The sequence below is a fragment of the Galeopterus variegatus genome, unplaced genomic scaffold (genome assembly GCF_000696425.1).
Source record: "Galeopterus variegatus unplaced genomic scaffold, G_variegatus-3.0.2 Scaffold346, whole genome shotgun sequence".
In the NCBI taxonomy this organism is placed as follows: Eukaryota; Metazoa; Chordata; class Mammalia; order Dermoptera; family Cynocephalidae; genus Galeopterus; species Galeopterus variegatus.
In genome coordinates this window covers 98,662-119,098 of record NW_007726457.1, presented here as the reverse complement: position 1 = coordinate 119,098, position 20,437 = coordinate 98,662, and the positions used below count along the sequence as shown (strand labels likewise).

At 36.5% G+C, this 20,437-nt stretch overlaps 1 protein-coding gene and 1 pseudogene across 2 annotated transcripts in view; one reads left to right on the top strand and one right to left on the bottom strand.

The window, feature by feature from the left end:
- The window catches only part of TTLL7 (tubulin tyrosine ligase-like family, member 7), a 103,814-nt gene that overhangs the window by 34,670 nt on the left and 48,707 nt on the right, over positions 1 to 20,437 (bottom strand). For both annotated transcript variants that reach the window (XM_008567799.1, XM_008567800.1), the window contains exons 14-17: positions 16,952 to 17,147; positions 13,014 to 13,219; positions 11,856 to 11,990; positions 9,992 to 10,072 (exon numbers count right to left, since the gene is read on the bottom strand). In XM_008567799.1, coding sequence (XP_008566021.1) covers positions 9,992 to 10,072; positions 11,856 to 11,990; positions 13,014 to 13,219; positions 16,952 to 17,147 — 618 coding nt within the window. The remainder of the gene's footprint in view (positions 1 to 9,991; positions 10,073 to 11,855; positions 11,991 to 13,013; positions 13,220 to 16,951; positions 17,148 to 20,437) is intronic.
- On the top strand, positions 2,578 to 4,685 carry LOC103586504 (annotated as a pseudogene).

Below are 20,437 nucleotides of genomic sequence, written 5' to 3'. Positions count from 1 at the left end.
AAATAGGCTTTTCAGAAAATTTGTCATTCTTCACAGCCTACCAATACTGCAATATTTTCATACTTCAAGTATATTCCTTACAAACTATATAGAGCAACTGCGCTCTTGGCAGAAAGCTAAATTACGCAAGTGTGGAGTCACCACGACATGCCATTAAATAAGATTAATTATTTTCATTTTCACCTGGTGAGGATTCTTTTCAGTATTTAATATTCATACTCTTGATCTTTAAGTTTTATATCTGTTAAAGAAAATTTGAAGTAAAGCAAATAATTTTATTTCCAAGAACACAAAAAAGGAAAGCACCTTGTAAGACTTTGTGTGTATGGCATTCTAATCTTAGAGCTTTACAACATTCTAATGAGCAACAGCAAAATGCCTCAGTCCTGGAACAAAAAAAGTGAGTTATGTATTTCAACAATGGTTTCTAAATGGAATTAATATATATAAAGGAGAGTCTTATGCATTCCACATCTAGAATACTTTTTGGGACATGGTAGTCCCTCCATAAATATCTGCTGAATGCATGTTTAAGTGAGCAAATGAATGAATAAACTTCAAAATCTCCAATAGTGCCTAACATTGTTCCTGTACAAAATTGGCAACCAATAAATTTTTGTCAAATTAATTTGTATCACACACAGCCTTCATGACAGTCAGGGAGACATACCACTTAAACAAATCTGTTTCAAAGAGTGCAGTTAGCTGATGGCTCCTTTCAGGATCTGCTGCGATATTCAATCCATGTTTATGCCCTTCCCAGATTGCTCCCAGCCAAGGATTGAGCATGGTTGGGATATCACTGAAGGGCTATTTCTGCTCGGTGCGATTCCTCTAACAGGCACTCTTTGTTCTGGTTTCCCCATCAGCCTAAGACTTGCTCAGAAATTTGCTAAACTTCCTCCTCCTTCCAATTCACAGGTGTCAGACCTGCATTGCAGTCTGAAGGCTCTTCTCACCCATTCCAGTGCTCTCTCCTCTTTATCTTTCTTAGCTGTTTTCCCTTATAAATCTTTTTCACTTCTAATTTAATCTAAGTATCTGCTTCCCAGAGGACTGAACTGACAAAGCCTTCTAATGATTACTATCATCACAGCCAAAAAGATAGATCTGATTAACCAAACCTAATGTAAATTAGTGAAGTCTGTGGCTTCTAAATGAGTAACTTTTTATAATATCTAATTCTGCATTCTGCAGCTGACCTACATATCCATGTTACCCCCACCCCCACCTTGGGTGCAGTTTCTAGTTTTCAAGGCAATAGCACAAGTTTCATACTGATACTCAAATAAATGGCCAATGTGTTATAAGCCAAGAGACAATTCTTTTACACTTCATTTCTACATATTCTACACAGAATTCTGCATATGAAGAATTCTTAGTAAAATAAAATACATCGGAGAAACAGCCTGATGTGAGCATCCTTAATAGAAAAGAAAAAAATCAGCCTGCATTTTACCCCTTCTAAGATTAGAGACATTCCCATATGATGTCTCACTTCCTCACAAGAACCTTCCAATACTTAATGTTACAAATCTCAGAGAACTTCTGACAAGTTACCTGCCCAAGGTAAGGGGCAGAGGCAGTACTGAACCCAAGTCCATATTACTGTAAGTCTGGTACCTCTTTCTTCTACCTAATATTGCCTCTCTAATTTCACCATATAAAGCTTTTTTTTTCCCAATGTGCTTTGACTCATTATTATATTAACTCTTTTGTTGCCAGGAAAAAAATATTCCAGTCAGTCATTCTCTGATCACTTCATCTCTGATTTCATCTGAAATAAACCTGAGGTAGAGAAGAGGTAGATAAAAAATATTTATATACTAAACATATATTATATATAAATAAATCAACTAAACACATTTAAGTTAGTCCCAATGATTGTTTCCACAATATCTTTATACTTTTATTCCTGTTTGGGGTAAATTTTAAGTATTTCATATAATTAATTTTAATGCTATTGATTAAACAGACAAATTTTTTTTTTTTAATTCCCCATAAGAAATCAATACCTCCATTGCTGGCTGGCTTAATCGATTGGCATTCATTATGTGTATGTTATGCTTCTTTTTGTGAATATGGGCGAAAGAACCAATAAATTTTGGCAGGATTAATTTTACAAAAAATTTGTTTTAGAGTTCTTACATTCACATGATTATTCATTGGTAAGAGCTCTTAAATTACTCCTGCAGTTGAGGAAAAACATCACAGAATGAATGCTGCTGAAAGCTGTACTCTGCTTCTTTTCCCAAGAGTACCTCACCCTTCACTGTGTATCTGAAAAATTAGAGTCCATCTTGGAAAAAGCCTCTTAAAGAACAAAATGGTTGAGGAAAGAAAAGGAGCCACAGTAATCATGAAGACAGCAAGATAAATTGCTACAAATAAGTTGCACATGTGTAAATCCTGGGCCTCTACTTCTGTTCACAGCCTGAGCCCAGCATTCCTCAGCCACTTTTTTGCAAGATAAACTTTCTCTAGTTAAGATCAGGTTTTATTCTTTGAGAACCAAAATTCAAGAAAAGAATTCTTCTACAAAAATAGAATCGTCTATTAAATTACCTGTGTAGAAGAATGACTGTAACTGCTTGGGTAGTACAAACTGTGGGACTTAAGCTTTGTATTGGAAATGGGACATCTCGTTACTTTCTACAAGCACAAAAGAAATACAATAACTTTGATTTATGCCAAAAGGAAGAAGTAAGAAAGGGGCTCAAAGAAAGGATAACAGGACGAATAAGCTGAAATAAAGATCCTGCCCCTCACATTAGTGTGCCCACTTCTTCAACATAGCAGTGTATGACTAATACTTAAAAGTAGTTGTACACCTGAGAACTGGAAGAAAAGATTACACGAACATAACTCACTCCAACTATTCTTAGAGTAAATCAGTATGGGAGAAGTAGGTATCCTGGCCTATGTACTTGCTAGTAAATTTATAAGCAAGCATTTATTTTTACTATAAATTTAAAAAACCACTTAAGCATAACAACCCTAAAACATATGAAATAAATCCTTTCTTCCCACTCACAAATATTACTACTATTCGCACACATCACCTGATCACCCCATACAATGTTTATGAGGCCTTCTCATATCACATTTAAAAAACAGAATAGCACTGTCTCAATTTGTTGTTGCTGTTCAAATAAACACATCACTAGTAAAGAAGGGTACCGAAAGAAGCTAGCTTGCTATTGAGTTTAAAATTAAAATAAGAGTCTAGAATTGATTCAACTTAACAAATGTTTATAGAAAGGCTCCTGCAGGTGACTACAAAGTGAGACCCGCCCCCTGGCTTTTAGACTGGTGAAAAGAATCATCCATGAATCTCTCAAGGCAGATTATAAGTACAACTGAGTACAAAATGCCATGAAGATTCAAATAGGGAAAAATAATATCCGGTTGTGGGGGAATCCAGATAGACCTCATGAAGGATATAGAATTGAACCTTCAAAAAAGTGGTGTATGAGATTGTGCAGAAGTGATTGTAGGCAGCAAGGACAGAAGCAGCAAGATCCTGGGGCCAGGAGAGATGCTCTCTGCCTCTTTCCCCCACCAATACCTCAACAGGAGATTATGATTTGGAACAGAAACAATCCTACATTACCAGCCCCTTTCTATAGAGATGCCTGTGTCTCCCTGTCATTCTTCCATTTTTAAAATGATTATTCTAACGTGAAAAAAATATAGAAATACACAAAAACAAAAGGAAAAATGACACCAAATGTCACCAGTTTCCTTCCCCTGGCTCAATATGTCTACCCTCCAGAAATAAATTATAACAATCTGGTAACTAGTTTTTTTTAAAAAAAAATCTAATGCTAGATATATATATATATTTGAAATCATACATACACATAGGTGGATTAAAATAGGAAAACATATATTATTGTATAACATTTAGGATGGGAAAAACCTAACAGAGGTGCTCCCTCTTTGAGATGTCCAAGACAATGTTCACCTTATTGTACATTCTTGCAAACCCTCTGATTGAATTTATCAGCAGGGGCAGAACGCACTGTACAGTGTCCGAGGCAGCCTCGGCACCGTGTCACAAAGCAGGGCCCCTGGGCTGCAGGAGAGCCTGCAAGGCTCCCGGGTAGAATTACACTTTAGCAATAATCAAAATGGGAACAGTGTCCCAGTCTCAGTTTCTATTTATAATTGTGACATGGTAAAAATACTCCTTGATGCCCAGCATGAATCTGGACAGGGTAGCTCCAAGAGTTCTCACTTTGACAGCCCACCTCGCTCACAGACACCACAGGATATTAATAGAGCTTGTGAAGCAGATACCCATAGTAGCATTGGAGAAAAAAACAGCTCTCACTCTGAGGAAGATTACATTGAGAGAAGGAGAGAAGTTGAAAGCATCTTGAAGAAAAACTCAGATTGGATATGGGATTGGTCTAGTCGGCCAGAAAATATCCCCCCCACCTCCCCACAAGGAGTTCCTCTTTAAACACCCGAAGCGCACAGCTACTCTCAGCATGAGAAACACAAGCTAAGAAGAAAGAAGACATTTTCCCAGCAGTGTTTCTAAAGGCTTTTCTTCCCTCTCTGCTGCTCTCTCATCTGCTGGCTATTGGATTGGGGATGTATATTGGAAGGTGTCTGATAACCTCAACCAGCACCTTTTGATAAAGAATTGGAACTCCACTTTGTTCACATAGTGGGGATTTATACCTGAGCTTGCAATACAGCTGACTGAAGAGCTACTGTGATCCTTGGGGTGCTGTATCACTTGTGTTTATTCTGTAAATGCTGCGTTCCTAGTGTCACAAGTTACAGTCTTGTGCTATACCACACGTTAAGATCTATAATTCCAGAATAGTATTCAACTGAATGCAACTGAATTATATGACTGTATTATGATTCATTTAGCAATAAATCTACTGATAGACATTTAGGTTGCTTAAGATGTTTTGCTTCCAAAAATACCACTGTAATAAACCTTTTATACATTCAGGCTATTATTCTGTAGGACAGAAGTGGTTTTGCTGAGTCAGAAGGTTATGAACATTTGTAATTTTAATAGATACTGCAAATTACCTTTCTAAAGAGTTGTACCAATGTATTTTCCCTCTAATAGTATAGTAAAGGCCTTTTTAGCCATACTATTTCTATCACTGGATATTATCTATCTTATTACTTCTTGCCAATATGATGGTTTTTACTTGCTTTTTCTTCATAATTAGTGAGGCCAAGGATCTATTTACATGTTAATCAGCTATTTGAAGAACCATAAATTGTCTTTTCATGTCCTTTTTATATGCTTTGCCATTTTATTTGTTAATATCTATAGGCTAGTTTGTCTTTTGCTAATTGATTTGTAGGAAGTACTGGTTTACTAGTGTTAGTTCTCATTTTATGTGCTACAAACATTTGTCTTTCTTAAAGCTCCCTCCTCCCCAATCTCTCACCAGTTCTGCCTTTTAATTTGATTTAAGATGCCTTTTGCCATTTGTATGTGTGATATGATATGTATATTTTGCTTTTCATCCATGGTTCCTGGCTTCTTCTAACCTTCCCATGCCCTTCTGTTGGGGCTAGCCATAAAGAAATTATCTGACCTTGTCTGACTGTAGGTCATAAGATTCCCATTGCAGAAGGGGTCTTGCCCCATGCCTGGGAGGAAGGAATGCTGCACAGAGACCAAGAAGAATCTGAACAGACAGTCCTTGCTGGGTTTCCCTACCAAGAGAAGATCATACATTTTTTGTCCAATCACATTTCTGCATGGTTATCCATGTTTCAATCATGCCTATGTAATGAAGTTTCCATAAAACTCAATAGCACAGGGTTCAGAGAGCTTCTGGACACACGTGGAGGTTCCTAGGGGGTGGTGCACTCAAGGAAGGCATGTAAACTCTGCACCCCTTCCCCAGTACCTTGCCCTATGCATCTCTTCATTTGTATCCTTTGTAATATCCTTTATGATAAACCTGAAAATGTAAGTAAGTGCTTCCCTGGTTCTGTGAGCTGCTCAGCAGATCAATTGAACCCCAAAGGGAGTAGGGATTATGGGAACCCCAACTTATAGCGAGTCGGTCAGAAGCACAAGTAAAATAATCTGGGGTTTGAGTCTGGCATCTGAAGTGGGGAGCATTCTTGGGGACTAAGCATTTAACTTGTGGGACCTCGTGTTATCTCCAGGTAGACAGTGTTGGAACTGAATTAGAGGACACCCAGCTGGTGTCCACTGGAGAACTGCTTGCTTAGCATAGGAGAAGAAACCCCCACACATCTGGTGTCAGGAGCATGTTGTGGGAGTATACAGGGAAAAACTGAACAGTTTGTGTGTTTTTTTCGCACTCACTACGTTTTTATATAATCAAATCTGTCAGTCTTTTTCTTTAAGTCTGCTAGATTTTAGGTATTTTCTTTCTTTTTTTGTTTTTTGTTTTTTGTTTTTTGTTTTTTGTTTTTTGTTTTTTGTTTTTTGTTTTTTGTTTTTTGTTTTTTGTTTTTTGTTTTTTGTTTTTTGTTTTTTGTTTTTTGTTTTTTGTTTTTTGTTTTTTGTTTTTTGTTTTTTGTTTTTTGTTTTTTGTTTTTTGTTTTTTGTTTTTTGTTTTTTGTTTTTTGTTTTTTGTTTTTTGTTTTTTGTTTTTTGTTTTTTGTTTTTTGTTTTTTGTTTTTTTTTTTTTGTTTTTTGTTTTTTGTTTTTTGTTTTTGATAGCTGGCCAGTACAGGGATCAAACCCTGGACCTCGGTGTTATTAGCACCATGATCTAATCAACTGAGCTAACTGGACAGCCCTTACGTCTTTCTTGAGAAGTTGTTTCCCCACTCTAAGATTTTAACCACATCCTTCTATATTTTCTTTTAAATCTTTAATATTTTCCTTTTTTACATATAAAACTGTAATCTATACAGAATTTATTTTTGAATATGGTGAGAGATAAGACTACAACTTAATTTCCATACAAACAGATAGTTAATTGTTTTAGTACCATTTAGTAGAAGAATCATCTTTTCTCCACTGACTTGAAATGCCATATTTATCATGTACCAATATCGTATAAATATTTTCATCTGTTTCTGTACTCTCTATTTTAATTAGCAATTTACCTACACTCTTCTCTCTTCTAGATTACAAAAGTTACATGGACTTGAGGAAATTCAAGGTTATAATTCCAATAAAAGGTCCTTATCTTCATCAATCAAGGCAAGAGTCAGTGAATGGGCAAACATTTATTCAGGGATTATCATATGTTTTGCATCTATCTCTGTTTCCAGCTTTGCTATGCCCTCTTCAACAGTGGCACAGTGTTTGGAACATGGCAGAACAAACACTAAGTAAATATTTGCTGAAAGACTTAATGTATAATAATAAGTTCAGTTTACTCAGATAAAAGTATGTAAATTAAAAGCCATACTCTAATCAATGTCAAGTTTCATCTTATTAACAATAAATCCTAGAAAGGGCAAATGATAGTTTACATTACTGAACAAACGCAACAACTTCACTGAAGCTATTACAATAGCAAATCTTTCAAAAAAATGTTGCAGTGTATTTGACAGGTACCTCAGAGTGATGACTAGTCCCCTCTCCCACTCTCCAAGACAGCTATTACATACCTTTTACTCTCTCCTCAAATCTACAAAATCCCTGCCCATCAGAAGAAAACCTTCGCATCTTCCCACCACACTATCATGCACCTGCCTTCCCTCCTTTAAAATGAATGCTCTTGGGGCCGGCCCGGTGGCGCACTGGATAGTGCGCCGCTTGGGAAGCGCGGCAGCGCTCCCGTCCAAGGGTTCGGATCCCACGTGCAGACCGGCTCCCGCTCGCTGGCTGAGCGAGGCGCAGGAGCAACGCCGAGGCTTGCGATCCCGTCGCCGGTCCCCGGTCCGGTACGGGGGCAACACTGAGGGTTGCGATCCGTTGCCGGACACGGAAAAAGGTCAAAAAAAAAAAAAAAAAAAAAAAAAATGAATGCTCTTGGTTAGGACAAAGTCTCCCAGCTCGCATACTCAAGAACTTTTGATCACCTCTCTTTTCTGTGCCACTCCTCTCTTCTACATCATTCTCAGCAGCACACAAACTGTAAATGTCTTCAACTCAAAAACAAAAAACCTTCTCATTAGCCCGCATCCCTCTCCAGCAACCACCATATTTACTTTCCTTCTATGGCAAAATTCCTTGACAAAGTGCTTGTGCTGGCTGTGGTGTTTTCCTCTCCACTCTTGAACCAATCAAGTTTTACTCCCCACCACTCCTCTGAATTTCTTATGATTGGGGTCACCACTAACCTCCATGTTGTCAAAAACAACAGTCAGTTCTTAGTGCTCATCTTACAACCCTATCAGCAACATATGTCAAAGTTGATTACTCTGTCCCTAATTTATTTACTTGGCTTCGAGGATACTCATTTCTCATGTTTTTTTCACACCTCACTGGCTGCTCAGTCCCCTGTAGGAATGCTGGTCACAATTCACTCCATCCTCATGGCCTTCGGGGCTCTGGCTTCAACAGTTCCAATTTTTCCCCTGCTCAAGTCACTTAGCAACTGAGGAAGGGACAGGAGCAGAACACTATACTTGTAAGGTAAGGGGAGTGACACAGGCAAACCCAAAGATAAGCGACAGGAGGTTGTGGAGCACCTGGGAATCTTGGATTTCTGCAGTCTTTCTCTGTTTAGCATAGCTCCACTTTTGTCTCTAAGTTCTTCATGAGCCTCAACTCCCCCCTTCCCACACGTGGAGAAAGCAGCTGCAAGCACTCAGATGGGTTGACACTCCACTGGATCTCTGTAAGTAACCACCCTTAAAATAATAATAATAATAATAAAATCCTTGTAAACCATATGGAGTTGCCTGCTTCTTTCTTTGGTCTTAGGACACCTTTCACTCTGGTGAGCATTATACTCTTAACTCACACTTGCATAGTCCCCTTTGATGAGTCCTCCCCATCTCTCTAATTTCTACTTGTAAGAGTGGCCCAGGGCTCAATCCTTGAAACTCTAGGTGATCTCATCTAGTCTCACAGCTTTAAATATCTTGGAGACTCCTAAATTTTTTTATCTTCATACACAAGCTCAGCCCTGAATTAAAAATCCATTTATGCAACTATACACTCAACATCTTCACTTGGATGTCTAATCAATATATCAACTTTAGCATGTCCAAAATTAAAATAAAACAACAGCAACACTAAAAACCTCCTCTTTCTCCAGCATCTATCCATTCAGTTACCATTGTAGCTAAGTACCCATTAGCTCTTGCCTCAATTACTCTAAAAACCATCTAGCTGGTCTCTACTTCTATTCTGCCACATTCCCTCTCCCCCAATTCTATTCTCCACAAGTAGCTCTCATGATCCCCTTAAATTATAAACCAGACTATGTAAGTCTTCTACTGAAAATTTTCCAGTGGCTTCCCATCAGCTAGAATAAAACCCAGTCTTTCCACAGCCTATAAAGCTGTGATCTGAGCCCGGCCTATCTGTCCAACCTGATCTCTTACCACTACCATATTACTCATTCTTTTCCAGCAAAATCAAACTATCCTATAAATAAATAAATAAAATGGTGCCTTGCTATGCCTTATATACACATCAAGCTAATTTCTACCTCAGGATCTCTGTATTTGCTCTTCTGTCTGATACATTGTATCTGCAGGTATCTGTACTGCATGATTCTCATTTCATTTAAGTCTCTGTCAAATGTTACCTTCTTTTTTTTATCCTGCTTTATTTTTCTTCATGGTTCTCAATACTATCTTAATTCTATTACATATTTGTTTATTATTAAACACACTAACTAGAATAGAAGCTCTATTAGAGCATGGATTTTTTTTTAATTCACTTTTTTATCCTCAGAACCTAGGACAGTGCCTGACATATAGTAGGTGCTCAATAAATATCTGTTGAAGAAATTAGTAAATAAATGAGCATGCATAAAGTTTGACTATTAATCTGGCTTACTGATCTTGGTTAAATATATAATCTGAAAAAGCAAAACTGTTCTTGAGAATTACTCACTTTTCGTTGTTTTACAGAGTCCAATTTTATGAGCCAAAATGAAGCCACTTTTGTTTTATGGTGCTTCCAGTTATCAATGATCTGTTTTACAGGAGAAACATTAAGAAATTTAATCTAGTATTCATTAAAAGTAATAAATAAAAAGTAAATAAGTGGGTGAAAATCAATTTTATTAATTAATTTGTGCAATGGAAGCACTATATTACCTGTAATAAAGAATACCAACTTTTGTAAAACAGTATGTGCAAAGATTTCTAACATAAGGTAAAGAAACCATCTGAATCCAAAGCTTTCTCTTTTTGTTGAACCAAAAACACAATCTCTAATGAGTGAAAGTCAAATGTCTTCAGGCACATAAAGTTTTGGGAAGAAATCCAAGACTTTGATTTTCCATTTTTATTCCAAGGGCTGTATTTACCACAACACCCACAATAATAGAATATTGAATAATACTATATAATAATACAGAGTAAGGGAAAATACTATCCCTTTGTTTTGTTTTGTGCAAATCCGCAAAATTTCTCAATATATCTTCTAGTAATATATGCTATAGCAAACAGATTAAAATATTTACTGCATACAGTGAACATATAGTAAGCAATCTGATATCTGAAATAATTATTAATTATATGAGCCTATATGCATTCTTTATAGAACAATCACATTAGCCACAAATATTAATTCTACTCTCTGATTATCCTTCTTCTCCAGATTCAAAAAGGTAGTATACAACTAACATTTCCAAGAAATATATAAAATAATAAATGTCTGGTGCAAAGTCATTGGCTTTACTTAGAAAATAATGTTATTGAATACAATAACATGTAAGTAAAAACACATCTAGCATGATGCTTTACAACCAATGTTATTTTTCTTCCCTTTCTTTTGCTGACGTGCAAACAAGATACCATTTTCACTTTTTAAAAAATATATAACAAAAAAAAGCATGCTATTTGGGGATTATGCCTGTGTCATGATTACAAAATATAAATTGCCAATATGGAGTTTTTAAACCAAGAGAATCTTTTTTATTACACTTGCTTTAGACAGGTCTAAAGAAATGCTAATAGATTTAAAAGGCCTAGTGCATGGCTGTGGTTTTATCCTACAGTTGGCCACTAGATGGTGCCTTCTCCTCTGGAAAAACAAAATACAAGGCCCCAGAAAAAACACTCTATTACTGAGGAATTACCTAAAAATGACCATTTGAAAAGTATGTTTCAATGACGAAGTGGAATCTTGCAGTAAGAAATTTTCTTTCACCAAAAATAACTGAATATCATGGACCTTTTTTTCTGAATTAGGACTTAGTCATTGATTTTAATGTGAAATTTAGGACTGCCATTTTAGAGTATTCCACTGGGTGGTGCAAATGTGTGTATAACAAGAAAAACACACAAAACTCAACATAAGTCATTTCAAAATTTGACCCATAAAATGTGACATTCATGGTGTCACATTTTCTTGACATTTTATGTTAGAACCCTACTTTTTTTTATCACATCCCATTCCATATTCTTTTTAAATCTTCATAGAAGCAGCTTTAACCTGATATTTCTTTAATCTTTAAAAACAATAATTATTTAACACTAATTGCTCTCACTTGATGAAGCAGTCTTATCATTAAAATAGGACTATATACTAAAAGATATTTTGTATTGCTGATTATAAATGTAATCTTACTGTTCACGAATCATAATAATTAAAATAAACCCCTGTATTATCTAAAGCTTGTGGTTGAAAAACCATCAGTTAAGTTTATGTCATTGAGTATAGTGCCATCAGGAAATAAATTTTAATATTTTAAGAAGAGGAATAAAAAAAGACTGAGCCCCTTGGCATTTTGTATGTATCAAATACTCACATCTTCGATCAGAAGTTCTGATTCTGCATCTGATTTTCCTGGAAACCGGATCTTCATATCCTTGAGAACAAATAAGGTCTGACTTGTCAGATCATCTTCTTGTTCTTTTGTTTTCAGTTGCCGCAAAGACTCACTCTTAAATTTGAAAGAATACAGATATTTGGAGGGGGTCTTATTTCATTGTGCCAGTATAATCTGGAAGATATTTCTAGGTAAAAATGATGCACTTTTAATTGAAAAAAAAAAGAAAACAAAAAACCAATGAAAGAGGAAAAAAAAAATTTTTTACACTTATGAATTATTTGAATTAAATGGATATGAAGAATCCCAAGACTGTCTTTCATGCTTCCACACATTTGTATTTTATTTAGTTCAAAACACTAAAATAAAAATAGGAGTGTTTACCTTCCTGGTTAGTTGCATTTGCCACATATACCTTAGGCAATTCTTGATTAGAGAAAAAAATCACTCATTGTTACCAAGTGAAGTTCATTCACTTATATTTCCTAACTCTTCCCTTTGGAAACAACATCCATATTAAATAAACTAACTAAATAAATCACTGGCCTATGTGAAGATACCTGGAGCTATCTATTTTAATATCTAAAAGTAAGCTGCTTGCAAAATAAATTCAAAGACTTCCTCAATACTGAATCTCTGGGATTCATGCCAAGGAGGGAATACTATAAATTGATTTAACATACAGAAAACATTATAAACAATGTTACACTTAAGTGCTCCAAGGAGAATCTATCAATTTTTAAAACCTATTAATCGATTGTCCCATTAAGTAAAATTTTCTATACAACAAATATCCTGGGATTTACAGATAGTCTGCACAATACACTGCAACAAAACCATACATTTACTCAGGTGATTTTCAACAATATTACCCTACTTTATCAACAAATAGAAAATAAAATAATACTATTCCCAGTGTCCATCCTCAGGTTTTGTGATATAGTGAAGTCTGCCTTTAAGAGTCCATACTAAATTGTAGCTTAAGATATATGAAGAATCCAGATTCCAGGAGGCCACAAGTTGAACTACTGAAAGGGTCTGAGGTTCATCTGTTCTCCTCTCAGATGATCCCCTCTCCCACCTAGATTCTGAGGACGGTGCTTCCTGTAATCTTGAAGAGCAAAATAGATGACTTACCACCTGAGAGCTGACAGAGCTGGCATCATCACTGTGAGGCAGGTGCCTCATGTAGGAGGAAGCACGATTTAAGGAATGTGACCGAGATGCTGAAGATGGCCGTGATACTGATATCATGTGTTGAGCAGAAAAGGGGCGGCTGTCCCCACTGGAAGGTGATTGAGCAGAGATGGACCGAGGGCAGCTGACTGAGCGCCTTATGGAGGCTATGGATGATGAAAAAGAGGGATAGTGTAGTAGCAGTGTTAGATGAAGTTTCCCACTGTATTGGGTCTTATATAAACTAAATATAAGGTGGTAGCAGAGTGGCAATAAATGTCAAAGCATAGGCATCATCATGAAAATGAGTTTGGAGTTAATTCTTCAATTTAAAACATGAACTTGGTGCAGAAACCCTATGATCTATGAAGAATGGCTACTGTGGAAATAATGCTATAATTACTATAGAAATACTATAAATAGTTCTTTAATGTCATATTCTTGAAACATGACATAAAAGAACCAGAAAAAAAGGGAAATTAACATTTATGGAGCACCTTCCATAAGCCAGGCATCACGTTAGGTGTTACACTTTTATCTGAATCCACACAGAAAATCTCTGACACAGGGATCTCTATTGCCCAGAGGCTCGGAATAAGAACTTTCTCAAGGTCACACATTGAGAAATTGGCCAAGCTCAGGTCTAAATCCTGACCTAATTTTAATGTCCTCCCTCTTTTTATAATACCATGAAGCCATCTACTATCCTTGAGATTAAACTGCTCACTTATTAAAATCTGTGTGTAGGTTAGAGATTGAATATTTTACAGCAAGATTCATCGGGAGGGCTGGAAAGAAGACGAGAGAGTGGCTAGAATAAATAGATAAGTTATAGAATATAGGACCCATGAGAAAAAATTAATAAAACAGAAGAAAAATATAAAGATTATCCTAACGGAATGTAAATATATAATTGGTTATTATAAAAGTAGTACTAAACAGATAATCTTATCCACAGGCAGGATTAAAAAAAAACTAGATTAAATTCCAATAGTAAAAGATTTAAGTGACAAAAAGTATATATCTATAGGGTTGTTATTAGAACAGATATCTAGGAAAAACCATAGACCATCTTCCCCAATGCATATTGAGAACATTTAAGAAAGAGAACCAACTGTTCCTGATAAATTTGATTCCTGACAGAGCGAAATAGATTATCACTCAATACTATCAACATTTTTGTCTTTTTTTTTTTAGCTCATATGTTCTATATACCCTCTGTTCTATATTCTCTCTCTGCTTGGGGTATATATTAATCGTCATTAATTAAATAATTTAATAAATTTACATGAAATCAGGTTGGATACTCAAATATTTATTTTCATTAGCTGTTGAAAAAAATGTAAACCTTTATAAAGGCAATGGACATTATCTTTACATTTAAGCATGTATTTCTAAAGGGTATTTTGCATAGATGATAAGCCTAAAACTCATTTAGGTTCTGGAGAGTATTACAAAATATATAAGCTATGAAAGATGTTTTTTAAAAATTCTGTTTGTTCCAACTATTAACTTCCTTTAGAACCTGAAAATAATATCACTTTTTGAAAGTACACTGCTGGGCCGGCCCAGTGGTGCACTGGAGAGTGTGCCGCTTGGGAGTGCGGCGACGCTCCCGCCGAGGGTTCAGATCCCATGTGGAGACCAGTTCCTGCACTGGTTGAGCGTGGTGCGGGCGCAACACCGAGGGTTGCGATCCCATTGCCGGTCCCCAGTACGGGCGCGACACCGAGGGTTGCGATCCCGTTACCGGTCAGTAAAAAAGACAAAAAAGGAAAAAAAAAAAAAAAGAAAGTACACTGCTTCTGGAGAAAGTCTATGTGAGGAACACACCACTGTTCATTCTCTTTTTCTATTAAAAAATACCCCAAAGCATGTGCTACTAACTACAATACAGTCCTGCTCCCCCTGAGGGTTTAAGGTGATGATCTGGATGTGTATAACCTAATCATAGGGCAAAAGAAAAATAACCTTTTTCTTGAATCATCACAGATTTCCACTTTTGGCTTACATACACTGGAAATTCAGACAGAATAACTAAACATGCCAATGATATTTGCTAGATTAACAAAAAATGGTTGTAACTTGCACCCACAAATTATGTAAGAAAAGTATTTCACGCAGTTTTTTCTATGACTACCTTATATCAAACCAAAATATATCCCTTTGAAGCTATAACAAGTTTAAATTTCCCAAGTTAACTATTTATAAGAGAAGGTGTTACACATAGTCTGGATTTTGTCCTCAGTCATCGGCATCACTTTGAAGACAAAACTCAAGGAGAATTTGTGGTATGATGTTCCTTAGTGTAAGATTAAGGAGAGACTATAAAACAAAGTGAAACCCTTGTTATAACTCCTAATGGGTATAAAAAGAAAATAAAACCAACAAGGCAAAAGATATGTAATTAAATTAGGCTAGCTTTAAAATGAGAATTCATCTGTATCATATTTTAGTACACTATTGTTCGATCTCAAAGCTATAAGAACTCCAGCAATTTTTTCTCTGCCCTGTCCCTATCCCCCATCATTTCATGCTGTTAGGTATGGACACATTATCTGATTGGAGAGGGGTTAAAAAACCGACAGAATTTGAGCAGGGAATTGTCAGCTTTCAAAACAGAAACAGAGCCATACATTCAGCTGGAGGCACACTGAAAGTACTTAAGGAATCCATAAGGAAAAAAGGAAGCATTTGATAAAACAGCCTACAAACTCTGGAACAGGTGCTCAATAAACATTTCCTAAATGAGTTGTAAATAAATAAATGAAATGGAACATAATACGTTATTTCTTCTCCAAATATATAAACCCTCAAAGACAGGAAAAGTAGTAGCATGTATCTTTATGGAATAATTTGGAAGCAAAGGAAAAACCATTGCTCTAAAATCTTCATCTATTGGTTCTGCATTCCTCACATATTTTGCCAAAAGCATGGAAGAACAGTTTTAAAATATACACATCAGGGAAGCTAACATATTAAACCATTGCTGGGGATCAACAAAGGTTCACAACTGTGTTTATTGCATTATTGAACTGGTCCCTTTAGTAGAACACTAAGACAGTGGAACACAAGGCAGAAAGAGATATGACAGACAGGAGTTGAGCAAAGTCCAGGATTGGAGGCAGCATCAGAAAGGGGTTTTCAGGCGAACAGCAATACCACACAGGACATTTGGAGATGAAAGAAGAATCACAGACACAATATCCGACATTTGGGATTGAAGAGTGAATAAAAGACAGGAGAAAGGAAGAGAGAGAATGTGAAAAGAAACAAAGGTAGAAAGAAGGGAAAGGAAGCAGGAAAGGAAGGAGATGGAGAAGGTGGTTGGCTGTTCTCCTAAATACTTCCTCTGCACCAAAAGCCCCGACTTAAGCGCTTACTTAAGTACTGAAAGTACTTAAGGAATCCATAAGGAAAAAAGGATGATGAAAATGGGAGGGGACAAAACTTCAACTATTTCACAATGGTATGGCTCACAGATACATTCAAGTCAAATGCCTAAAGTGGTACACACATTTTTAAAAATAGTCAATAGTATAAAATGAAGTGGGTGACAGAGAGGCAAAGAGGGGGGAATGGAATGAGAAAATATACAGGCTTGAAAGAGAATGTAATCAGCAGGTCAGCCATGAAGCACACTTTATAAAACCCATGAAAAAATACAGCACTTAAAAAAAACTCTGAAATATAGAAGAATGAATCCTTGTTTACTATTTGCAGAACCTGGAAGGGATTGAGAGATGTGCCCAGGCCTGGTTAGGGAAGAAAGTGGTATAGAATCCAGGTCTCCTTACATACAATGAGGGTTCATTTCACCCAAGGATCTTCTATTGAATTCAATAGTTTTAGTTCCATAACTCTTCATATAACAACTAAATTAGGAGAAATTGACTTACTGGATTGTTGAATTAATTTGTAGTGGTTGGAGTGTTTCAGATTATATGTAACTTGCTTTTCTCTTTTCTTATTTTGATACTCTTTTTCATTTTCATCAGATTCTGAAGAGCTGCTGTTACTGTCATAACTGCTGTCACTGCTGTAGTACTTCTGTCTTTTCATTATCTCTGTACTCTCAGGCATAGAACACAGAGGCTAAAACAGAGGGAAATGTGTTATTTTGTTATAATTCAAGAAAAAGCCTTATTAACATGATTAGTTACTAATTTTAATTTCCCCCTCAAGCTTGCTGTTTTTCAATGAAGGCTGAGAATCCCCCCAAGGTACTATTTCTACAGTGCTGCTTAGCCTACAGTGCTATTTATTAATTGTTCTCTTTCTGCAAAATATTCTTTCTTAAATGATATATATAGCTCAGTCGTGGGGAGGAAAATGTTGTTTCTACATGATTGGAATAAAGGGCCAGAGTATGCATAAACAAACAAAATAAATAAATAAAGGGAAAATATTTGAGATAAATATATGAAAATCAGAAACACAATCAGCTTTTCTTCATTCCATATAGAGAGTTTACTCATCAAGACTCAGAGATATACCTTTGTTATATCATTAACACTCACAGTCACTCAATAAATGTGTGTGTATGTGTACGTGCATGTGGGGGCGGGGGGGTGAAGAGAGACAGAGAGAAAGACAGGGACAGGGGGGAGGAGGAGGGGCAAGAGGGACAATGAAAATATGAAAGCAGCAGCCAGAGAAGCCACTATTAAGTAAGGTCACATCTTAAAACACAGCCTGTGAGCCTATCCACTAAGATAAAGTGCCATAGAAGTAATGTATAAATGCTGTGGATATTTATAAAAATAAAAATTGTTAGTTAATTAACCACTGTCCAAATTTGTTATGAACACCTCGTCTTTTTTCCTACCTCTGACACACAGATTCTGGACTTAAGGAAGTAACATTGTTTTTCATTGTCCATGCTACATTCTTTTTAATGATATAATGTGAAAATCAGTATGATACGAATTTTTCTAGAGGACAGGTGCCATGTACAGGAGTAAATCTGTAAGGATTCAAAATGCCATGCTACAATGCTCTAATATCTCTACTGGAATTGCTTGTTTCCAGTGATGCCCACTGAAGGAATAAAAGAGAAGAGACTTAGGACAGATTCACTTCAGAAAGAATGTACATAAGCACAAATAAGGTAGTTGTGTAACTCAGTCATTTTAACGGACTATTTATTACACACACGTTATGCCTCCTATTCCTGCCAGGAGAGGTTCCTGCAGTTGTGTACTAGTTGCTTGATCTCCATTAAATCAAACAAAAATGTTTTGATGTTAGCATATACCATAATGAAACTCTTGGATAGCATGGGATTTCACTGAAAGCAAGCGCATTCTCTAGAGTGACAGTGCAGGATGAAAGATAAAGAGAGAAATAGCATTTCATGGAGTGCCTGGAATACATAGTAAGCCAAAGCATGATCTTCTAAAATTTACAGCCTTTGTAAAGGATTAAAAATAAATAAAGCAAGAAAATAGTCAAATACACTAAAGTAACAACTTGTATTTAAAAGTATGTTCCCCTTTTGAAGGCCTAATATTTACTGAGCACTAACAATGTTCAAAGAGATACACAAAAAAACATTTACCAGTAACACAATCATCAAACATTCTGACAGTCTTGGGGAATATGAATTCTAGAGTAAGGATGTTTCTTCAGAAGTTTAGCATACCCAGAAGAAACAGTGGCACAATCAGGCTTGCTAGTAGTGCCTTCCTTCATGTAGCAAACAGCTTTAAGGTTTCTTAAGGAGCTTGACTACATAATGAGTTATTCGACCCTATAAAGAATCACAGGGGAAATGGATAGCTGAACCTTTGCATCATATATGCATTTGGGACTTTTTGACCAATACACTGTTCAAACAATAATTAATTAGAAGTCACAGCAGCATAAATTCTAAACAGTGCCTTAACTACAAAACAGAATTTGTAAACTGGCACTGAGTTATGACACAAACCATACTACTTATTTTTATGTCCAATTTTATTATAAAACAGGACATGTATAAAATATATATAAAAGTATGAAGAATAATAAAACAAATGCCCCCATACCTACCACCCAGCTTAAGAAAAAGAACATTGCTAATACTTTATGGGGTATTTATTACTTATGTAGCTAATTAATATTTCTTAGATTTTGAAATAAGTGGAAAGTTATCATTTCTTCTTGTACAAGTTTTACTTAACCTTGATTATTTCCAATTATTCTTCTACCAAAAAAGACACTGGAAATCAATGTTTGGCATGTGATATAATTCCTTTAAACAAGATGGTGCTTTAAGTTTGGCTCAATTTAGATTTAAAAGTTATAAAAATGCTTCTACTTAAGACTGATTATGCAGCTTTCAACCACACTGAAATATCACTGGCTTTAACAACTACAGCAACTATCCTGTTCATTTCATTTCAACAAATACATTGTTAGTTTCCGCTACTTGCCTAGAATGACAGGGTTTGAAAAAATATATACAATGTGAATTCTGCCCTCCAAAAGGTTATAGTTTTGTTTGGATGACAAGCCTTACATAAATGAAACGAAGGAAAATATAAGGCAGTATAAGGCTGTCTCAGGGCTTTTGCATTTGCCATTCTGCCAGGAACATTGTGCCCCTAGGTTATCTCACATCTGGTTTGCTAAATTGCAATAATTAATATACAAAGCTTAGAAACTTCCAAATGTTTCCTAAAGTGAAGCCATAACTCATAAAGGTATTTACTTTTACAGATACTCTAAAATACATTTATTACAAAGGAACCTTCAATTTACATATTCCACAACACCTCAACATAGAGCACATAATTCAAAAGTGTCTGACATCCACGATCTCCACCAGATATGTATAGCTATCAACAGGTTCATCTTGCACCGTTCACCCTCCAAGAACCTTCTACTTGAGTCACACCAAACTTTTCATTGTTTCTATAACACCATATGCTGGGTCACCCTCCACTACTTTGCCTTTAATGTGCCCTCCACCCTGAAAGGCCTTCCACCCCTCTCAAATATTTAGAATACTACTCATTTTTCAAGAACCAGTTCAAATGGCACTGCCTAAGAAGCCATCTGCATTCTCCCAAGCCCTTTCTTCTCCATGCTGCTGTCACGCTTCACACTCCCTTTATTATAGTACTTGCCACCTCAAACCCTGGTTTGTTTGTTTGTTTTTTTTTCCTTTTTTGTCTTTTTTCGTGTCTGGCAACGGACCGCAACCCTCAGTGTCGCGCCCGCACCGGACTGGGACCGGCAACGGGACCGCAACCCTCGGTGCCGCACCCGCCCCTCGCTCAGCCAGTGAGCGGGAACCGGTCTGTATGTGGGATCCGAACCCTCGGCGGGAGCGCCGCTGCGCCCCCAAGCCGCCCCCCCGAACCGGGGCCCCCCCGGGCCCCCCCCAACCCCGGGCTTTT